The sequence below is a fragment of the Canis aureus genome, chromosome 7 (genome assembly GCF_053574225.1).
Source record: "Canis aureus isolate CA01 chromosome 7, VMU_Caureus_v.1.0, whole genome shotgun sequence".
NCBI classification, from domain to species: domain Eukaryota; kingdom Metazoa; phylum Chordata; class Mammalia; order Carnivora; family Canidae; genus Canis; species Canis aureus.
Genome location: NC_135617.1, coordinates 38,903,560 through 38,922,643, shown reverse-complemented (window position 1 = coordinate 38,922,643; position 19,084 = coordinate 38,903,560). Strand labels below are relative to the sequence as shown.

General features: G+C 40.8%; 1 protein-coding gene across 2 annotated transcripts; it reads left to right on the top strand.

Annotated features, from left to right (window-relative positions):
* Positions 1-4,558: 4,558 nt before the first annotated feature.
* On the top strand, positions 4,559-18,754 carry OGFRL1 (opioid growth factor receptor like 1). Of its 2 annotated transcripts, none has more exons than XM_077903458.1 (7): positions 4,559-4,885; positions 9,039-9,125; positions 9,279-9,357; positions 12,736-12,814; positions 12,913-12,979; positions 13,086-13,231; positions 17,210-18,754. In XM_077903458.1, the coding sequence occupies exons 1-7, from the start codon at positions 4,592-4,594 to the stop codon at positions 17,880-17,882; spliced, it is 1,425 nt and encodes a 474-aa protein (XP_077759584.1). In that variant the 5' UTR covers positions 4,559-4,591; the 3' UTR covers positions 17,883-18,754. The 2 variants fall into 2 exon arrangements, with proteins under 2 accessions (XP_077759584.1, XP_077759583.1); XM_077903457.1 differs by having other exon boundaries at positions 9,276-9,357.
* The last annotated feature ends 330 nt before the right edge of the window (positions 18,755-19,084 follow it).

Here is a 19,084-nt window from a genome sequence, read left to right as displayed (position 1 = left end):
CCTGGAGGAGATCCATCCTACAACCTGCCTCTGGGAGTCTTTTCACAAGATGAAAAGTAACTGTAGAAGAGAAGGGCAGAAACTCTGAGGAAGCCTGGAGGAACCCACGAGAATCACATATTCCTTGGCTACAGATTTAATAACAAGTACCACATGAGCTGGCGGAAAGTCCATAATGTGTTTACATATCCATCTCGTATTCAGTTACTTTAAAGGGCCAAGAATGCAAATTATGTAAAAATAGTAACAAATATTTAATAGTAATTGGAAAAAAGGGACTGGGAGATACATATCTATTTACATTCATGGAAAAGAAACAAAAACTTTGGAGGTAATAGGTAAAATTTCTTTTTTTGATTAAGGTAAAAATTCCTGTATCACTTAGTGTTTATACTAATTTTCTTTTGAAAATGTGAATGTTTTGTATTACTTAAGTGTGGCTAGAAAAGATATTTCAGTTTCTCTTCAGTATAGCATCTTAAAGTGAATACAAGCCCCCAAATATGGATCTAAATGCTGCTGAATTATGCAAGTAAAGACTCCAAACAAATGTTATTGAACAAAGGTTATTATTTTTTTTCAATTTAAACATGGTTCTATTTTTAGTCTGTGGGCTGAATTTATTTGTTTAGTTATACAAATGATGGTATATAACCAATTTCTTATATTAATTTCAACTTATCTCCACTGATACCTTATTATATACTAATTCAATACTTAAATTCTGTGAACTTTTCCTTTTCTTTATTAATAAGTTTAATGTGATGTGATTAGTACAAAGGACTCTAGGCTGTGAAAATACTCAGTATTGGAAATGAATCTAGAGCTGGTCTTTGAAGTGTAAACTATTTCTTAGGAATAAATTAGTCCTTTAAAAACGTTAAACTTCTCTCTTAGCAAATCACCATTTTCCATGGATTATAGAATGTACAGTTTTCACATTTAAATGTCTCTGAAATAGGATGTGTCTTAGAGTTGATTGTTTCCTAGACTCCATGAAATACAATACGTTATTGCTTCAGGGGATCAACCAATACTCCAGTGGTTTGAAAAAGGCCACAGAAGACACTTGACATATGTAGCCAGGATGGCTCCAACTTCTCAAGTCTGTTGAGGATGTCGGTTATTTACTCCTTATACTTTGACTTTACTACAAAGTAGTAAAAACAACAAACACTCCTATCAAAAATAATGGAAATGGAATTGCTTTGATAAAAGGGGGTAATTTTTTTTACAATACTATTTTTTTTTTTTCTCCAAAGGTCTTATGTTCCTGGGAACTACTGAGAAGTTAATTCCTAAGGTTGGATAAAATGGTCTGTGATCTACTCTTTCTTTTTATTTGAAAGGCTCTCAAAGGAAATTATATAACAATAAATCTTTTTTCTTAACATCCCGAAAACACAATTCACTATAAAAAACACTTTAAGATATATCACATGTGTTGTGGGTTCGTTCTATTTCAAAAAGTTTTGTTCCAAAAGCACCAGTTCCTCCTTACAAAGGTCTCACCATTCAAGGACATGGCTGAAACCATGACGAGTTTGAAGACTGGTACACTGAAACATGGCTATGGTATCTGTATAGCTTAGTGTAGATTCTGGATTTTATTTATTTATTTGAGAGGGAGAAAGAAAGTGAGCAAGAGAGAGAGTACAAGCCAGGGGGAGGGGCAGACGGAGAAGCAGGCTTCCCGCTGAGCAGGGAGCCCCTACACCTATCCTGGGATCATGACCTGAGCCAAAGACATACGGTTAACCGACTGAGCCACCCAGGCGCCCCTAGAAGTTATACTTTATAATAGGCATTGCCATAGTAGTTTCTCTTTGTTCCACATATTTTTATATTATTAAATATTATTTATATTGTTAAATTCAATCCTCTTTGTAGATATATCAGATAAATAGTTATTAGGGCTAGCATGTATTGATAAATTGTTATCTTCCTGGCACTGACTTAGTGTTGAATTTTTTGCATGAAGTAAACATACTTCTTTACTATCGATGCAAGAGTGTTAAATACTCTCAAGAATTAGGATGATGAAAAAGTTTAGGTTTTTGGGTAAGGTAATTCCTGTGTACAGAACCAAGAGATGAGAGATCTCCAGAATTTTTTTAAATACATAGATTGGACACAACATGATGAATTACTACAGTGAACTTCCAAAATTATTACTTAAGGTTTTATAATACCTCACGTAAAATCATGTTCTTTAGAAAATCTATTGCACAGCTTGGTACAAAATCTATAGCCCTATTAAAAATTGATATATTTGCCAAAAGGTAGTGGAAAAGTAAGGGTTTAATTGTAAGTTATATATATATAGGCAGATACTTTTCACGGTGCCATCATCTACTGCTGCATAACAAACTACTGCAAAATTTAATGACTTAAACATCAGTCATTTTATTATATTTCACTAGTTTGAGGGTCAGGAATTTGAGCAGGGCTCTGCTGAATGCTTCCTCTGTTCCACATGGCATCAATGGAGGTCATTGAGAGGTGTTCAGTTGGTGAATGGTCTGGTCTGGAAGCTTTAATAAAAGTCAGCAGAATTCAGCAGGGGATGCTGCAAGGCTGGGACTGGTGACCTGAAGACATACACAGTGGCCTTTCCAGCATGGCAGTCTCATAATAGTTAAGCTTCTTATATGGCAGCTCAGGGCTACCAGAGAGTATGTTCCAAGACAGCTCAGTAGAAGACGCAAGTTTCATTATAGCTTAACCTTGAAATCCAAGATATTCTATTTTTGAAAATCCTCCATATTCTAGTTTCCAAAGCAAGCCACTGAGTTGAGCCCCAATTTAAGGGGTTAGAAATTAGACTCTGTCTCTTGATGGAAAGAAAGCAAAGAATACAAGGCCAACTTTACATACTACTAGACCGACTGATGGAACACCTGGGTATAGCAACTATCCTTAGACTCCCTCTGTCTGGAATGCTTACGGTTGGACGGACAGCATTTACTTCTGCAATGTGTTCTGGCTCTCTGCCAATGGAAGATGAATCCAAATCCCCAGATATGAGCAGTTGGATTCATGTGTTCTACTGCTGCTCCATTTTTTCTTCACTGAACCATTATGATTAAAAAAAAAAAAAAGTCTCTTTGCAGGTCTGGTGTCTCTTACTTATTAGTTTTAGAGCTTTTCCAGTCACGGACCACAGAAGGTCAGAGCTGCAGGGGACCCCAGAGATAAAATCTGGTTGAATTCTATAGATGAAATTTAGGTCTAAAGTAGCTATTTGACCTGTCCAAGGTCATCAGATACTGATTAAAGACAAAGCCACAGCTGGGATCTCCTGAAGCATGCTCGAGGAGAGGCAGTCTTGATTTATCTGGAGAATGAGCACCCTGTTCACCTGACTTTTCCCCCTAGATGCAGACCATTGGCCTTGATTCAGTCTCCTATTTTATAACGCAATATTTAAACAGAAACTATATATTTCAAGGCACATCAATTTATAAGACATAATCTTATATATCCAACTTACTTTCTCAGTTCACATTCAACAAATGTTGACTGAGTACCTACCAAGCTCTGGCATATACACAGACATGATTGCCCTCAAGAGGCTTTCCTTGCAGTTTTAACACAAAGCCATAACACAAAGTTTACAGTAGCCACTTTGCTCAGGGCCACTTATGTGGTCATGCAATTTTATCTGTACGTATTCCTACAACACGTTTTCCCTCTTCCTTTCATTTACACAACAGACCAAGAGAGTGGCCTACCATTCTGGGGTTTTATTCTACCCAGAGCGTGGGTTTGGAACGGGTGGTAGTAAAACGATCCACAGATCGACGGGGGAAGTCAAGCTGGTCTTGCTCTTTTTGTTTCAAGGGATGTTTGCTCATCAGATGCGGGGACGGATAGCCTTGACTGTATGCAGTCCACAGGGACTCCAGGTGGCTGCCCTAAATGCATAGAGTCGTGGTGGCTTGGATCTTCTGTTTATGCGGTGCCCTGTCATCATTAGCTTTTGTCGTCTTCTGTTGTGCGGCCGATTCATCTTTCTCCCGGACCAGCCGGGAGAAGAGGCGGAGATGTGGACAGGGCTTGCCTGAAGGCGGTGACACCGCCTTGACATCTGTCCGCCCCCGCCAGCGGCTCCGCAGCCCGAGCCCGGCGGGACCGCTCTTGCCGCTCCGCTGGGAGGAGCCCCAAGCCGGCCGTCCCGCCCCGGGGTAGGGGTGGGGGTGAAGGGGGGCGGGCGGACAGCACCCCCATCCTCCCCCAGGAGGCAGGCCTTCCGGGGCGGAACCGGGCAGTGGGGGGCGCCCCGGGGCCGGAGCCCGCAGCGCACGGGCCGGGGGGCGGGGGGCGGGGGGCGAAGGAGCCAGATGGGCGGGTTCGGGCGGCGGCGGCGGCGGTCCCGGGGCCGCGGGCTCCTCCCCGCGAGGGTGCCTGTCTGCGGCTCGCCGCGCTGAGGCAGTGCGGCGGCGGCGGGCGGGCGGGCCGAGGCTGCCGCCCAGCGCCCTCGCCGCGGCCATGCCCGGGCCCTAGCGCGCCTGCCGCAGCCCGCGCCCCGCGCCCCGCCCCGCCCCGCGCCCCGCGCCCCTGCAGGCTCGCGCCCGCCGCCGCCTCTTCAATGGGCAACCTGCTCGGCGGGGTCAGCTTCCGCGAGCCCACCACCGTGGAGGACTGCGACTCCACCTGGCAGACGGACTCGGAGCCCGAGCCCGAGCCCGAGCCCGAGCCCCAGCCCCAGCCCCAGCCCGAGCCCGAGGAGCCGGGGCCCGGCGGCGGCGGCGGCGGCGGCGGCGGGGGCCAGGGCCCGGGGCAGGAGCCCGAGCAGCCTGCGCAGCCCCCGGAGCGAGGCGGCGGGCGGCCCCGCGCCAGCCCCGCGCCGGACGGAGACGCCGAGGCGGCGGGCGCCGAGCAGGTACGCGGCCCCGCGGGGAGGAGGGCTCGGGCCGGGCCGGGGCGCCGCAGCCGCTGGAGGAAGGACGTCGCCGCGGACGGGAGCGGACGCCGAGCGACCCCGGCTCGCGGCAGGGGCAGGGGCAGGGGCAGGGGCAGGGGGAGGGGGCGCCGGCGGCTGCGGGTCCTCCGAGGCCGGGCCGTCCCGCCTCCCCGCGGACTCGGGGGCCTGCGGCGGCGGGGAGCGTCGGAGCCGCGCTGCCCGCCTGGGGCCTGAGCACCCGCGCGCCGGGGAGGCCCCTCCCGGCGGCGGCGCCCAACTTGAAGGGGTGTTTTCTTTGCCCCTGCAGCGCGGCTGGGGCTGCGGGGGTGGGGCCGGGGGGACCCCGTCCGAGCATAGAGGCTGGGGAACGCCGGTCTGGTGCGTGTTATCGGTAGGAACGACCCGGAACGAGGGGGCACCGCAGCTCGGAGCCGCGAGCGCGCTCCGCTCCGGCTCGGGTCCGCAGCCGCTTCAAGTGCTGCGGAAGGGCCCGCCCCGGGCAAGGCCTTTCGGCCGAGGAGCCGGGCGCTCCTCCAAACTCGAGTACGCCTGAGACTTGTTGCTCCAAGTGTGCCTAGATCATTCGCCTCTTGCAATTTGGAGGAGAGGTTAGTAAAGAGGTAGATATATTCCTTTTAACCTCTGACGGCCTGAAAGTAAGTCGGACAACTTTAAAAAAGGAGGAGGAACTGCACAGCCAGGCTTCTAGAGAAGGGCTCATCCTGGAGGTGTCTACCTTAGGCCCTCCTCCTCTTTATCAGCTGTGGAGGAAGGAGTGTGTGTGTGGGGGGGGGGGTGGGGGGGGCAAGAAATGGAGCCCAAAGTCAGCACGACCACAGGGTGCTTGGCGGGAGTAGAGGAACTGCCACTTTAGTATTCTAGCTGAGGCTGCCTCATAAATGTGGATAATTGTCTCTCTAGGTCTGGAGAAAGCAAAGCCCCAGCGCAGGCTCCACGCTAAACGTATTATTTCAATCACCTGAAGTTTCAGGAGTTGGGTGGGAGTTGCTGTTTTTAATCCCCATTTTAGAGGAAACAGGCTGACAGAGTAGGAGAATCTTGCCCAAGAACATCCAGGGAGAGAATGATGCAAACCCGAGTATGTCTGCAGCCAGTGTAGGTAGAACGTTTAATCTGTTGGAATTGTGATTCTCTCTCTGCCCCTTGTGTTCCGGTTTATGGATGGGTCATTTTGCATTGTGAATTTAACCTCCCTCCCCAAAAGTATTAGAGGCTGTATTCCAGTTTTGTTTTGTTTTTTTGTTTGTTTGTTTGTTTTTTTCCTTTCTCTTGTAGCCCAATTAAGTAACCTGCTCTTTTCGGATATCAAAAAACAAACCAAACCAAACACCAGCTTAGGTTCAATCCAGCTAACTAGGTCCATCTGTATAAAACAGTTTGATAATCAAGGTTTCAGTCAGTTAATGGTGACCCCAGAAAATGGTAGACGACAACAGCTCTCCCTTTTCCCTTTCAATGATTAATTTTCCTTGTTAGTGTCACCATTTAACTTCTTAAAAAATATTTTTAATGTCGTTTTTTGACTATCAACTCCATTTGCTGCCTCTCCCCATAGTCACTTGCAAGTACTGCTGGGGCTACCTTTAGAATATATCCCAGTCTGACTACTTCTCACCTCCTTCATTGCCTTCATTCCTAGTTCAAGTGAATATTTGGCAAATGATGGTGCCATTAAGTAAGATGGGTAAGTCTAGGGAAAAAGCATCGTCAGGGGTTAAATCAAGAATTCTCTTGAATTTTATATCCTATTGGACATCTAAGTGGAATTCTTAAGATATCTATGAATGGAGCCTTAGTCCAGAACTGCAGTCATCAGCTTTTAAGAATGGTGGTATATAATGTACTAGGAGGTACTTGGTCCTTGAGGAGTGATGAGGAGCAAGAACCGAACCCTCGGCACTCCTCAATATAGAACATAGGAAGAGGAACCGAAGAAAAGGCTGACAAGGGGCGTCCAATGAGATAGGAAGAAACCAGGAGAGCTGTGGCATCTGACAGTGTTTCAGGAAGAGACATTTAACTGGCCCAGTGCTGCTGGGAAGTTGTGTGAGTTGAGCACTGAGACATGGTTTGGCAAAAATGGAGATTTGTTAGTGACATTGAAAGAGCTGTTTAAGTAGAAGGCTGAGAATGAAAGCCTGATTGTGGTGGGTCTTGGGAGAAGAGGAGAGACAAGGAGGTATGCACAATTCAGTGGTGATATTTTACTATAATAGGGAACCAGAGCTATGGATCTGTATTTGAGGGGGGATTTGGGTCAAGGAAGGTTGTGTGTGTTTATTTTACGATAAGAGATACTACAGCATGTTTGCTGAGGGGAATGATCCAGAAGAGACAAATTTTGATGATGCAGGAAATAGGAACAATATATTAAGAAACAAAATCCTTGGCTGAGCAGATGAAAAGGGACAGGATAGTGAATCCGAAAGGAGCAGAAGTTGGAAGAACAAGGTCATGTGCTTGCAGGTTGGTACATTTAGAGGTTGGAGGATGCAGTCATTCTCATGATAATCCTGGGAAATAGGTAGGGCATGAGTCATTATCTTTGTTTCACAGATGATAAAACTCAGATTCAGTTAAGTGGTTGGCTTAAGGCCTCACAAATAAGTACCAGAGTCAAGACAGCCCAAGTCTTGGGCTGTTGACATTTTACCAAGGTTCCTATAGTGCTCCTTCACTTGTAGTGGAGCTGAAATGATTCATGCCTAGTTAGTTGGACTTGCAGCCCCGGGCCTGGGATTGCAATTCCTGTCTTGTCACTGAACTCTGGGCCTTGTTCAACTTCTCTAAGCCTGGGTTACTGTGTTTCTAAGATGGGAACGCTAATAACTGCCATCCAGGTATGTCATAAAAATAAAATGAAATAATATACATGTAAGTGCTTTGTAAATGGAAAAGTGCTTTCTATACAAATGTAGGATGATGATTCATATGGTTGTAGCTCAGGCTAAATAGATTCAGAAACTTGCTAGGCAGAGCTATTTTGAAACGTGTGGCAAGGACCAGAATTTAAGCTTTGCCTTGCTTATGTAACATGACAGAGTAGCTAATGTTAAACATCAGAGAATTTGGTGTTAAAGTAAGTATCTCTATACTTGTAGTAATAGTGAGAATCACACCACTTCAAAAATGTGTGAAAATTGCTTGGAGGATGCTAATCTCTCAACACAGATGGGGGTGGAGTATGATGAGAAAGGGATGGGGGGTGGGTGGGTGGGGATGGGTGAAGCTCTTAATGAATATTCATACCTAAACCTTGTCTTCTATCTCATCATTGTCATCTGTCTTATTGTCCTTCTGCATGATGTGGGACACAAAGCACTTCCTTATACGTTATAATAGTACATATAGTTAGAGAATTTAAACTGATTACATTGATCTGTGTCTTGCATTTTTAAAATTATTCATGGTAGTGAGAATTTTTAGAATTTAAATAGTATGAATAAACTACCACATATAAGTTACTACAATCTGAAGTTCATTCCATTTGAGAGCTTTTACTACTTTGTGTATATATATTTTAAATATGCTGATTTATGTCACCTTGTATTATCACCAGGTTAATGGAACATTGATGCCTTTGTGTACTCGTTACGGTGCTATCAGGGATGGAGTTTAGAAGCTATTTAGTTTGCTTTAAAAATTCCGTTTTCATTCCATAAGTTTCATTTTCCTTCCACTGTACAACTAAATGTTGCAAAATTAGTAATAGTTTTCTTTGCAGAACTGATTTATTATCTTAGCAGTTTTTTTTAGTATTATATATTCTAAAATTTTATCATACAATTACTTGAGACCTCTGGTAAAGTAAATGTCTTAAATTCATTTTGAGTTCTATTTCTTATGAATAGTGATCTAGAACATTTGGCCTCTGTAGGCTTTTGGTGAGTAATAAAGTTTTTTTATTTATTAAAACACCTTAGAACAAATGTTACTGGGCTCAAATCAGGCAAATAGAATACTAATAAATGTTGCTAGTAAGCATCATTAAAAGAGAATTCCTAATATTGTCATTATTCTGAACAGCTTGATATTTATTTGAGTGTTCTAGAAATTTCTCAGGGACGTTATATTGCATCACCACGTAAATGGAATTTCCCTTTTATTTTAGGGTGGTGATTCCACTGAAGCAACTGCCAAACCAAAGAGAAGCTTTTATGCTGCAAGGGATCTGTACAAATATCGACATCAGTACCCAGTAAGAGTATAGAATGTTTTTTTCTAAAATGTAAAATATTTCCCTTCTGTTTTTCTTATTTTGTGTTGCTAGTGAGCAAATATGCAAGAAGGTCCTTGTGCCTTTTTTATATGTCCATATGCTGGAGATTGATTTATTTTTTTCCTTTAGCAGAACTTCAAAGATATCCGATATCAAAATGACTTGAGCAATCTTCGTTTTTATAAGAATAAAATTCCATTTAAGCCAGATGGTGAGTAATCTGCTACCTTGATAAAAAACAAACTTTAACTAATAACATACACCTAGTTATTCTTTTTTTTTTTTAAGATTTTATTTATTTATTCATGAAAGACACAGAGAGAGAAAGGCAGAGACGTAGACAGAGGGAGAAGCAGGCTCCAGGCAGGGAGCCCAATGTGGGACTCGATCCTGAGACCGTGGATCATGCCCTGAGCCAGGGGCAGACGCTCAACCACTGAGCCACTCAGGTGTCCCATACACCTAGTTATTCTTTTTTTAATCTGCAGTCAGTACATTCTTAATGCATTTGTTCATTGACTGGCTTTACGGTGCCAGTAGTCTAAATGTGTCCCCAAACTCCTAGACCTTAGAGTTGTGAACATCCACTTGGCCAGTTCTGGAGGAATAACTGTGAATTAGCAATACCTTCCCACCACTTGTCCGCAGTGGCTATTATCTTAAAGATAGTGGGGGCTACTTTTGTGAGAGGCAAAGAGATGAGATTTATAAACGTATATAATCATAGAATATTAGATTATTAAGAAACGTTAGAGGAAATCAAATTAATCTTCCTAATTTTAAAGATGAAGTCACTGGGTCTTAAAGCCTGAATGATTGAGTTATCTGGACATTCGATTGTAGAGTTGGGTCTAGCATCCAGAGTTCAGTATTCTTTTCACCACACCACGCCCCCAAAATATTTAGAACATAATTTAAAAGTAGTGTTTATATTAGAATTATCTTTCCCTGGGCACCTGGGTAGCTCAGCAGTGGAGTGTCTGCCTTCAGCTCAGGGCGTGATCCCAGTCCAGGGATCGAGTCTCACATCGGGCTTCCTGCAAGAAGCCTGCTTCTTCCTCTGTCTATGTCTTTGCCTCTCTCTGTGTCTCTCATGAATAAATAAATAAAATCTTAAAAAAAAAAAAAAGAATTATCTTTCCTGTCGATTCTGGGTGTCAGGGGTCAGGGAGATCCAGCAGTACCAGTTCAGTGTTCCGATGTCCTAGAAAGGGAACTGCACAGACAGTAGATATCCATTCAGCTCTGCCAAATAAAGTGCCTCCTCCTTCACAACTTTACATTTGCCCTCGTAGGATCTTTTCTAAATTTCTCCCGCTATAGGGAGAGGGTACATCCACTGTGGTAATATGCATATTTCACCAAGGCACCATGCTATGGTTCATGATGGGCATCCTAATTTTATCCAGGTCAAAGCAGCCAAGTTGGCTTCTCTCCTTCTCACCCTTATCTCTGTGAGGTGACCAGATGGCCCTGGCTTCTGCTCTTTGCTCTTAGTGGAAACGGAGCCAAATCCACAGTCGTGTGAGTCAGGGAATGAGGATTATACATGACAAAGCTTTCCAAGTAGCAGGACTACATTTTCTAGTGAACTAACTGAAAGAAGGCTCTCTGAAGGCTGGGTGGAGTGTGGGGAGGAGGATTCCTATACTGTATACTGAGAGGTATACCAGTTGGGAGTTAGGACTTAACAACACTGTTGCAATGGCCAGATCCACTTGTCTTTAATTAATTTTCTGGTGTCCCAAAAGCCTGCCCTGATTTAGGAGGAAACCTGTGGATAAAAATGCTCTGTTACATTTACTAATGATAGAAACACACTGCTTTATTTACTAGTTGAAGTAATATTAAATAAATTCTTAGCTTTTTTAGGACCTGGGACAAGAAAACCTTTTGAAGAAATGCAATGATAGATTGTTAATTTGACTCTGATTTGAATTTAATAAAATGTACCTAAAGGAATGCCTTCAAATATAAAAAAAATTGAACATTACAATATTTAATTGGTTTATTTTTGTATTTTTAGTAGTGAATTTATTTTTCAGGTAGCAACTTAAAGTAATAACTTCAAGGAGTGCATTAATTTTTTGTAATCTTTATAATAAAATTTATTTTAAATCTTACAGGCTTTGTAGGGGTCGGGAGTTGTATCTAAGGTCACATAAAATGTTATTCTAGTTTATTACATAAATTACATTAACTCACACAACTTCCTCCCAGTATGTGTACACATACGCATATACCCTCCCCCCATACACACCCATACACTTGCCAGTAAGCATAAGCCTGCAATGATGTATTTTAATTATTAAGCAGGAGGAGGGGTAGTTGGAAGGGAAATTATGGAGGTAAATAGTTTTAAAATGCTGATAAAGCCAAGAGTTTGATTCAAAAACAACTTTTTACTCAGCCTTCCAAGAGTAGACCTCTGCTACAAACTGGTGATCTGTGGAGAAAATAAGAATGAGATGAGCTATGCTTAGAGAAATATGTTGTCGTGGTTTTTTCTATAAAATTGACTAAATGGTCACACAGTCAATTGTGGGGACCTAGAGAGAATAAGAGAAGCAGGAGGGTTTTGTTCTACAGTTGGCCCTCAAACAGTGTAGGGTTTATCGAGGCTAAACCTTGTACGGTCAGAAATCCGTGTGTAACTTTTGACTTCTCCAAAACTTGACTGCTAATAGCCTCCTGTTGACTGGAAGCCTTACCAGTGGCATAAAAATAGTTGATTGACACATGCTTTGTATGTGACATGCATTATGTACTTGTAACAAAAAAGTTCGAACTCCTGTTCAAAGGTTAACTGAAGTAAGTTCTTATGGGGCAACATTAGGATGTGGTGAAGAGGGCTTGTTTTTAGGAACCAGAAAGACTTGTGTTCTACTCCTAAGTTCATTCTTTTGTTAGTGTGTGACTTCAAATGAATTGCTCAATGTCCTCATTATTAAAATGGGAATGGTGGCACCGGCTGGGGAGAGTTCTGTGAAGATTAAGCTGGATGATGTATACTGTGTGTAATATGGGTCCTTTCTCTTCCATCTTTCCTCTCTCCCTTTCCTTCTCCTTTTCCACACTTCTCTCCCTCCCTTGCTCTTCCCTCACCTTTCTTTTATTACTTCCTTTTTCCCTGGGCTACATTTCATTTTGATCCCATCTTTATTTAAAGAACTCATGACCATCTAGGGCAGGGGTTGGCAAACTTTTTCTGTCCAGGGCCAGAGAGTAAATGTAGTCAGCTGTGTAGGCCATGTAGTCTCTGTTGCAACTACTCAACTCTACTGTGGTAGTGTAAAATGAATGTGCATGGCTTTGTTCCAATAAAACTTTATGTATAAAACAAATGGCAGGCCATAGTTTGTCAGCTTCTGCTTTAGAGTAACACTGGTAGAACTTTCTGTGATTTGAGGTGCCACTGATTTTTGAAAAATCAGGCTTATTACATAACTGAGCAAATGGCATAGGGTATTCTTGGCATTATTTTTGTGTGCTATTATTAAATTTAAATAAAGACTAAGTGGTTGAATGTTAACATGCCTCCAACGATGTCTTAAATGTCTGACTCATTTTCTAAATATTTACTACCTAGGTGTTTACATTGAAGAAGTTCTAAATAAGTGGAAAGGAGATTATGAAAAGCTGGAGCACAACCATACTTACATTCAATGGTCAGTTACATTTATGTATCTCAAACTATGTCCTATGTAATCATGTATGTTTTCCAGATAACATTAATATAATAATATTATTTTTCTAAAAAAAATAGGCTTTTCCCCCTGAGAGAACAAGGCTTGAACTTTTATGCTAAAGAATTAACTACATATGAAATTGAGGTAATACAAACTCATTTCATTTTATAGGAGATGACCAAATAATATTGCTATTTTATTGTGCTGGTAACTACTGAATCATTTCAGCTGACTTTTCTTCTTCCCTTAGGAATTCAAAAAAACAAAAGAAGCAATTAAAAGATTCCTCCTGGCCTATAAGATGATGTTAGAATTTTTTGGAATAAAACTGGTTGATAAAACTGGAAATGTTGCCCGGGCTGTTAACTGGCAGGAAAGGTTTCAGCATCTGAATGAGTAAGTAAAGCCCTCCCCGACCCTCACCCCCCCAGTGCATCAGGGGCCAGCATGTTATATTTTCTTGGTTGAAAAAATTCTCTATGGAATATAGGAGCAACTAGCAGATGGACCCGGGAATTTGAATTCAAAAGCTGGTCTGAAGTGCAGTTTATTCCTTGCTGTATATTCTAAAGCACAATAAAACCGCAAAAAAGGATGAAATTGCAGGTAGGAATAAGGCCATTCTGCTTTAGAGCTCATTCTTCTTGAAACCTCTATACTGATCAGCCTCTCTACCCTCACTCTTTATACCACGGTTCTTGGCATTTATACTTATTTCTTGGGTATAGTTTCCCAAGTCACCTCTGCTGGACTGTAAGCTTCTTGTGGCATAGTCTGTTCATCGAGTATGATACCTTCTTAGATTAAATACATAAATTAAGCCTATGACATATAAATATCATTTTATAAGACTCAGATGTTCCTCTACATTTCTAAAAAAAAAGAAGGAAAATTAGAATCTTCATTATTTAGGTAAAGAACAAAAGCCCATTTTTGCTTACTAAATCCTAAAACCTGTGAAGAAAATTTTAAGAGTTTATTTGGAAATGATTTACTGTACTTTTTTGCCTAGATATTTATAACTTAATACCTACACCCAAAGTTTGCTTTTTAAGATTATTTTCTTTCCATGCAAACTGAATTTCTTTCTTTTTAATCTTAAGGTGGCTTATGAATGCTGGGCCATAAAACCAGTAGCTTTAAAGCATTTTTTTTAGTCCATTGTAATTAGCTGAACTGGACAAATACTAAGAAATAAAAAAATAACCTAAGAAATTTTTCTTTGCCCACCAGAATTTTGAGCATCAATTAACTGAATTTTGGGGTGTTTTTCTAGAACTTTCATCTTGTTTTGCTAAAATGAGTATTAATGTTTAAGCCTTCTTTTTACTTTATTTTAGTCATGGGCAACACTATTAAAATGGTAGCTTGTACTAAAACACTGAAGATATGGGTATAAAGCTTTATGATCTTGACTAGAAAACCCATTAACTCATAACTCAAGTTAAATTTGATTTGTATAGGGCACTTAACAGCAGAAGCATATATATACTTCTGCCTCAGGAGTGTGGGTAGCTGTCTCTGGACAGAGTTTCTAAGCACTTCTGTCATACTATCAATGAAAGCTGTATGCAAACAGCCTCGTGACATGAAGGATGGCAACCTAACTATCATTTTAGAGAATCTTCGTCCCCATCTTGTTTCTGGTTGGAACAGCAGTCTTGTTTAGTAAATGTCTGTTGAGTGAATAAACAATGAACAAATACGTTTTCCAGGTTAAAACCTCTTTGCAATTTTATTTTCAGATCCTCTAACTGATAGTTGGAAAAAGAACCCTTCCGAAGGTTTTAATTAAAATGATCTCCTGGCTTGGGTCACGGGAAGGGAGTCTGAATTAACCATGACATTCCCTGTACCCCATTCAAATCCTTTTCTTTCCACCACCCACTGTCTCTCATTTTCCTTTTGCTGGGTATTACACAGAGCTTTTATTTGTGTTTAATCTGTGTGACATCTTGAGTTTCTTAGAGTAGGCAGGAAACTCAATATATTTATAGTAGCCCAGCAGACAAAAAAGTATTGAATGAAAGTGAAATGAAGTAACATTCAGTGAACAAATGACCGTGACTAAAAGAAGTGAAATATTTTCAAACACAGGAGTACAAATTATAGACCAACTGCTCAGATGTATTTCAAATTTTATTTGTAATCACCTTAGATTACAGAGCCATATTTTAAGACTCTGGAATTTCTTCTCACTTTTATTTTCCACCTTCTGGTTCTTGCCTTTTGTGTGTTCTCTCTTCACCTACCTAGTCTTCCTGACACTTGCAGTCCTGTTTACTGCCCTTACTGCTGTCAGGAAGCCCAGCCTCTCTCTTTTCTCTGCTGTGCAACCCCAAAGACTCCTCACAAAATTAGGAAGGTTTTAGCTGCTCTCTTCTTTTCCATTTTGTCTTTATTTGTCTTATTTATTTCAAGTCATACGGAAGCATTCAGTTCCTTTCTCATATACTTCTGTTCCATAATCCTCATTTTCATTCCATTCAACCCAAGGTTTTGCCCTTTTCTACTGTTACATAAATATTTTACATTGGAGAGTGTACAAATAACAGATAAATGTGTACATAAGTTTCATCTTGGCCATTCTTCAAAGACTGCATATGAGCAACAGAGCTGGTTGCAATGTAGTAAATTTTGTTGGATTATGTAACTCGTCTTTGGGATTTTTAAAGAAAACTATTTCTCCACTTTTCCATACATCTCTTTCTCATAGATTTAGGGAACAGATATTGCTCAACACTTTTATCACTAAGTTTTTGGAGAATAGGAATGCCATACTAACCTAACACTAAGTCAACTCTGCTGTCCATGGCACATTGTCTTAACCTCATTAAAATTCATGTTGTCTTAGAAGACTCTTGCTTCCTAACTATTAAAAAAATACCGATTCATAAGACTGAAACATATCTGCTATGTTCTACCCTTTGGCCTCAAAGAGTTGAATATTAAGATGATACTTTTGTGGTAAAATCCAGAAGAATGGGGATGATAAAACTGCTGGACTTGTCTTTTCCAAGGTTTGGCTAGCTTGAATCATTAAGGTTTTTGTTTGTTTGTTTGTTTGTGTTTGTTTTTGTTTTGTCCAGACTTTCTTATTAAAATGTAAGATAAATCAACATCCTTCTTCACCTCTCCCAAGTAGTTTGCTAGCTGCAAAGTAGGTATATGCATTGCTTGTTTAAAGTTCAATGTCTGGTGTATAAAGCAGGTCTTAGGAAGTTAGAAATAAGTGATGATTATGGTTGTGTGTCAGTATGGGGTAAATAAATACCTGGGCTATTGATGATGCATGATTAATACATGCAGCCAAAGATGTAGCCATATATGATGCGGCCATATATTTGTAATAAGGCAACTATTGGCCCAGTGACATAGGGCAGGCATATTGTGAATTGTGATAGATAAACTTAGGGAGCGTTAGTTTGGGGACAGAGAAGTTTCTGCAATTTGGGCAAAAAGGTATCTCTGGTGTCCATGCCATTAGAAGCAAAATCTAAAATTCTCTGACCAGGGGAATAAAGGAGAAAGAGGCCATGGATGGAAGACATTAGGTGATTAAGTTGGGATAGATACATATATGTATTTATACACACATAAATTAGTACCAAATTTAAATAATAACAATATTAATTTTAAATAGTATATAATATGTTTTGAGTTCTACAGGCCCTGCATGCATCTCAACTCTTTTGATTCTTCTAACCAAACCCATTCTAACAGTCCAGTAAGATATGGGCCATTTCCCCTATTTTACAGATGAATCAGAGAGAGATACTGTAACTTCACAGAGCTGTAGGTGGCAGAGCCATGGTATGAGCTCAGGTCTGACTCCAAAGCCCATGCTCCTATGTTCTGCTAAAGAAGTCAGTTTTGCATCCTCTGTCACAATTGTGCTAGCAAGGTAGAGTGGGTTTTTGTGCTGCTTTCTTTATGGATTTTGCTGACACTGTAAATCATACCTTCAGTTGACAGCTAATGTTGCATTTATGTAGGGTACTAGTTACCTGTGGTAGGTACAATAGAGTTGGTGTTGCTGCAACTAAATGCTCCACATCCTGGATGTACTTAATAAATAACAGTTCAGCATCAGTGGGAATAAATTTTAGATCTAAATATTTTTCAAATATGAAGAAGTAAAGGAACAAAGGGAATTTATATTGTATATTTGAATTTCACCTAGATTGGCACTACATAGAAGTATAAGGTTTTCATAACTTCTAGTTTATTCTTCTTACAGTGTCTAATATGACTTTCAGTGAAGTCCTTGTTCCATTAAAAAATATTTTTCCAGTACTTCACATTCCCCTGCTTTCCTTCACCTGATCACCCACCCCCCCACCCCGCAACATTTTATTCAATACTCTCTTTCAGGTCACAGCACAACTATTTACGAATCACTCGTATTCTTAAAAGCCTCGGTGAGCTTGGATATGAAAGTTTTAAATCTCCTCTTGTAAAATTTATTCTTCATGAAGCTCTTGTGGAAAATACTATTCCCAATATTAAACAGAGTGCTCTGGAGTATTTTGTTTATACAATTAGAGACAGGAGAGAGAGGAGAAAGCTCCTACGTTTCGCCCAGAAACATTACACGCCTTCAGAGAATTTTATTTGGGGACCGCCGAAGAAAGAACAGTCAGAGGGAAGCAAAGCCCAGAAAATGTCCGCCCCTCCCACCTCTGGTCATATCAGTCAAACTTCTATGCACAAAAAGTCCAAGGACTCCAAAAATTCCTCCTCAGCTGTTCATTTAAATAGCAAAACAGCTGAAGAAAAAAAAGCAGCACCAGGAGCACCAGGGGGACCTGGAGAGGAAACAGACAGTCTTAGCACAGAGCCCAGCAGTGAAGCTACCAAGCCAAGAAACACCGAGGACGGTAATGCTGAAAATTCAAATTCTGAACTGGAAAAAACAGTCACCGATCCCACAGAGAGGAAGGAGACTGCAACTCCTCCTGAAAAAGATGAAGAAGGTGAAAATCATAAGAAAGACGGTGAAAATCCTGGAACTACAGGTTCCCATGATGATGTACAATTACAGTGAATTATCAGAGAACCCACAACCCAGCTTAGGTAAGGGAGGAGAAACCATACAATGTATCCTGAAGAACAGAGGGCACGTCACAAATTTTAGCCATCTGTTTGTGATTTCTGTTGTAAATGTTTTGCTGTTGTTTTTTTTTGTGGATGACAATGAATTTAATATTTAGGAAGAAGTTTCAAACAAGACCCAATAAATGAATGTCTTCTATAACACTTTTAGGATGTGAGTGTTCAAATTCTGTACATAATAATTGCTTTTCAGTTATTTTCGACGTATCTGGAAATAATCATGTAGTATTTGATATATCAAATAAATTATTTCGGGAGATTACATGAAGAAAATCAAGAGGATAAATTTCATGCTCTTGCCATACTTTTGCCCAAATTTATGGATTTATTTCTTGAGCTGGCAAAACAAATTTGGACTTTTTAGATGTATTAAGAAAGTAATTTGGACTCTTTCATTACAGCACCTCAACATGTTTATTTTTGAATTCTGGTATGTGAAATTTCTGTTCTTGGGGAGCTATAATTGCCCAGCCCATTCCTTGGCCCCACTGTCCTTTCCTCTTTCCTTGTCTCTGCACTTGTCCTCATTTGCCATTTTTGTCGGCCAGCATGTGCATTTCTAGGGTATGTTCAAGTGATCCGTACTCAAATTTAAATGGAACAGAAGAGCACTTCAACTGTACGATATCAAGAATTTGCTTTTTTTAAAGTAATGAAAATGTTTTTCTGTGTTAAATGCTTAAAAACAAATTACAATGCAAAAGTCCAAGGAAAGTATTTTGCTTTTATGGCTGTCTCATAGAAATTTGGTGCTTGTTTCTGAATGCAAATGACTAAAGAATTAAAAACTAAGGAAAAAAATTACTCATTTTTAAATGGCCTGCTTCTTACCTGGCAGCAAAGCAGTGGTTTCTAAAAGCCTTGACTATCTTAGTGTTCTTTGGGCTATGAAATTAATAATCTTGCTTTGTCCAGAGTATCTTTAAAAAAGAAAACATATGATGTATCTCTAAGTTGTCAAACCTTGAAATTGAGAATAGATTTGAAATTCCATATCTTCATCAAATTCCTTTTTTTTTAAAGATTTATTTCTTTATTTATGATAGAGAGAGAGAGAGAGAGAGAGAGGCAGAGACACAGGAGGAGGGAGAAGCAGGCTCCATGCCAGGAGCCTGACGTGGGACTTGATCCCAG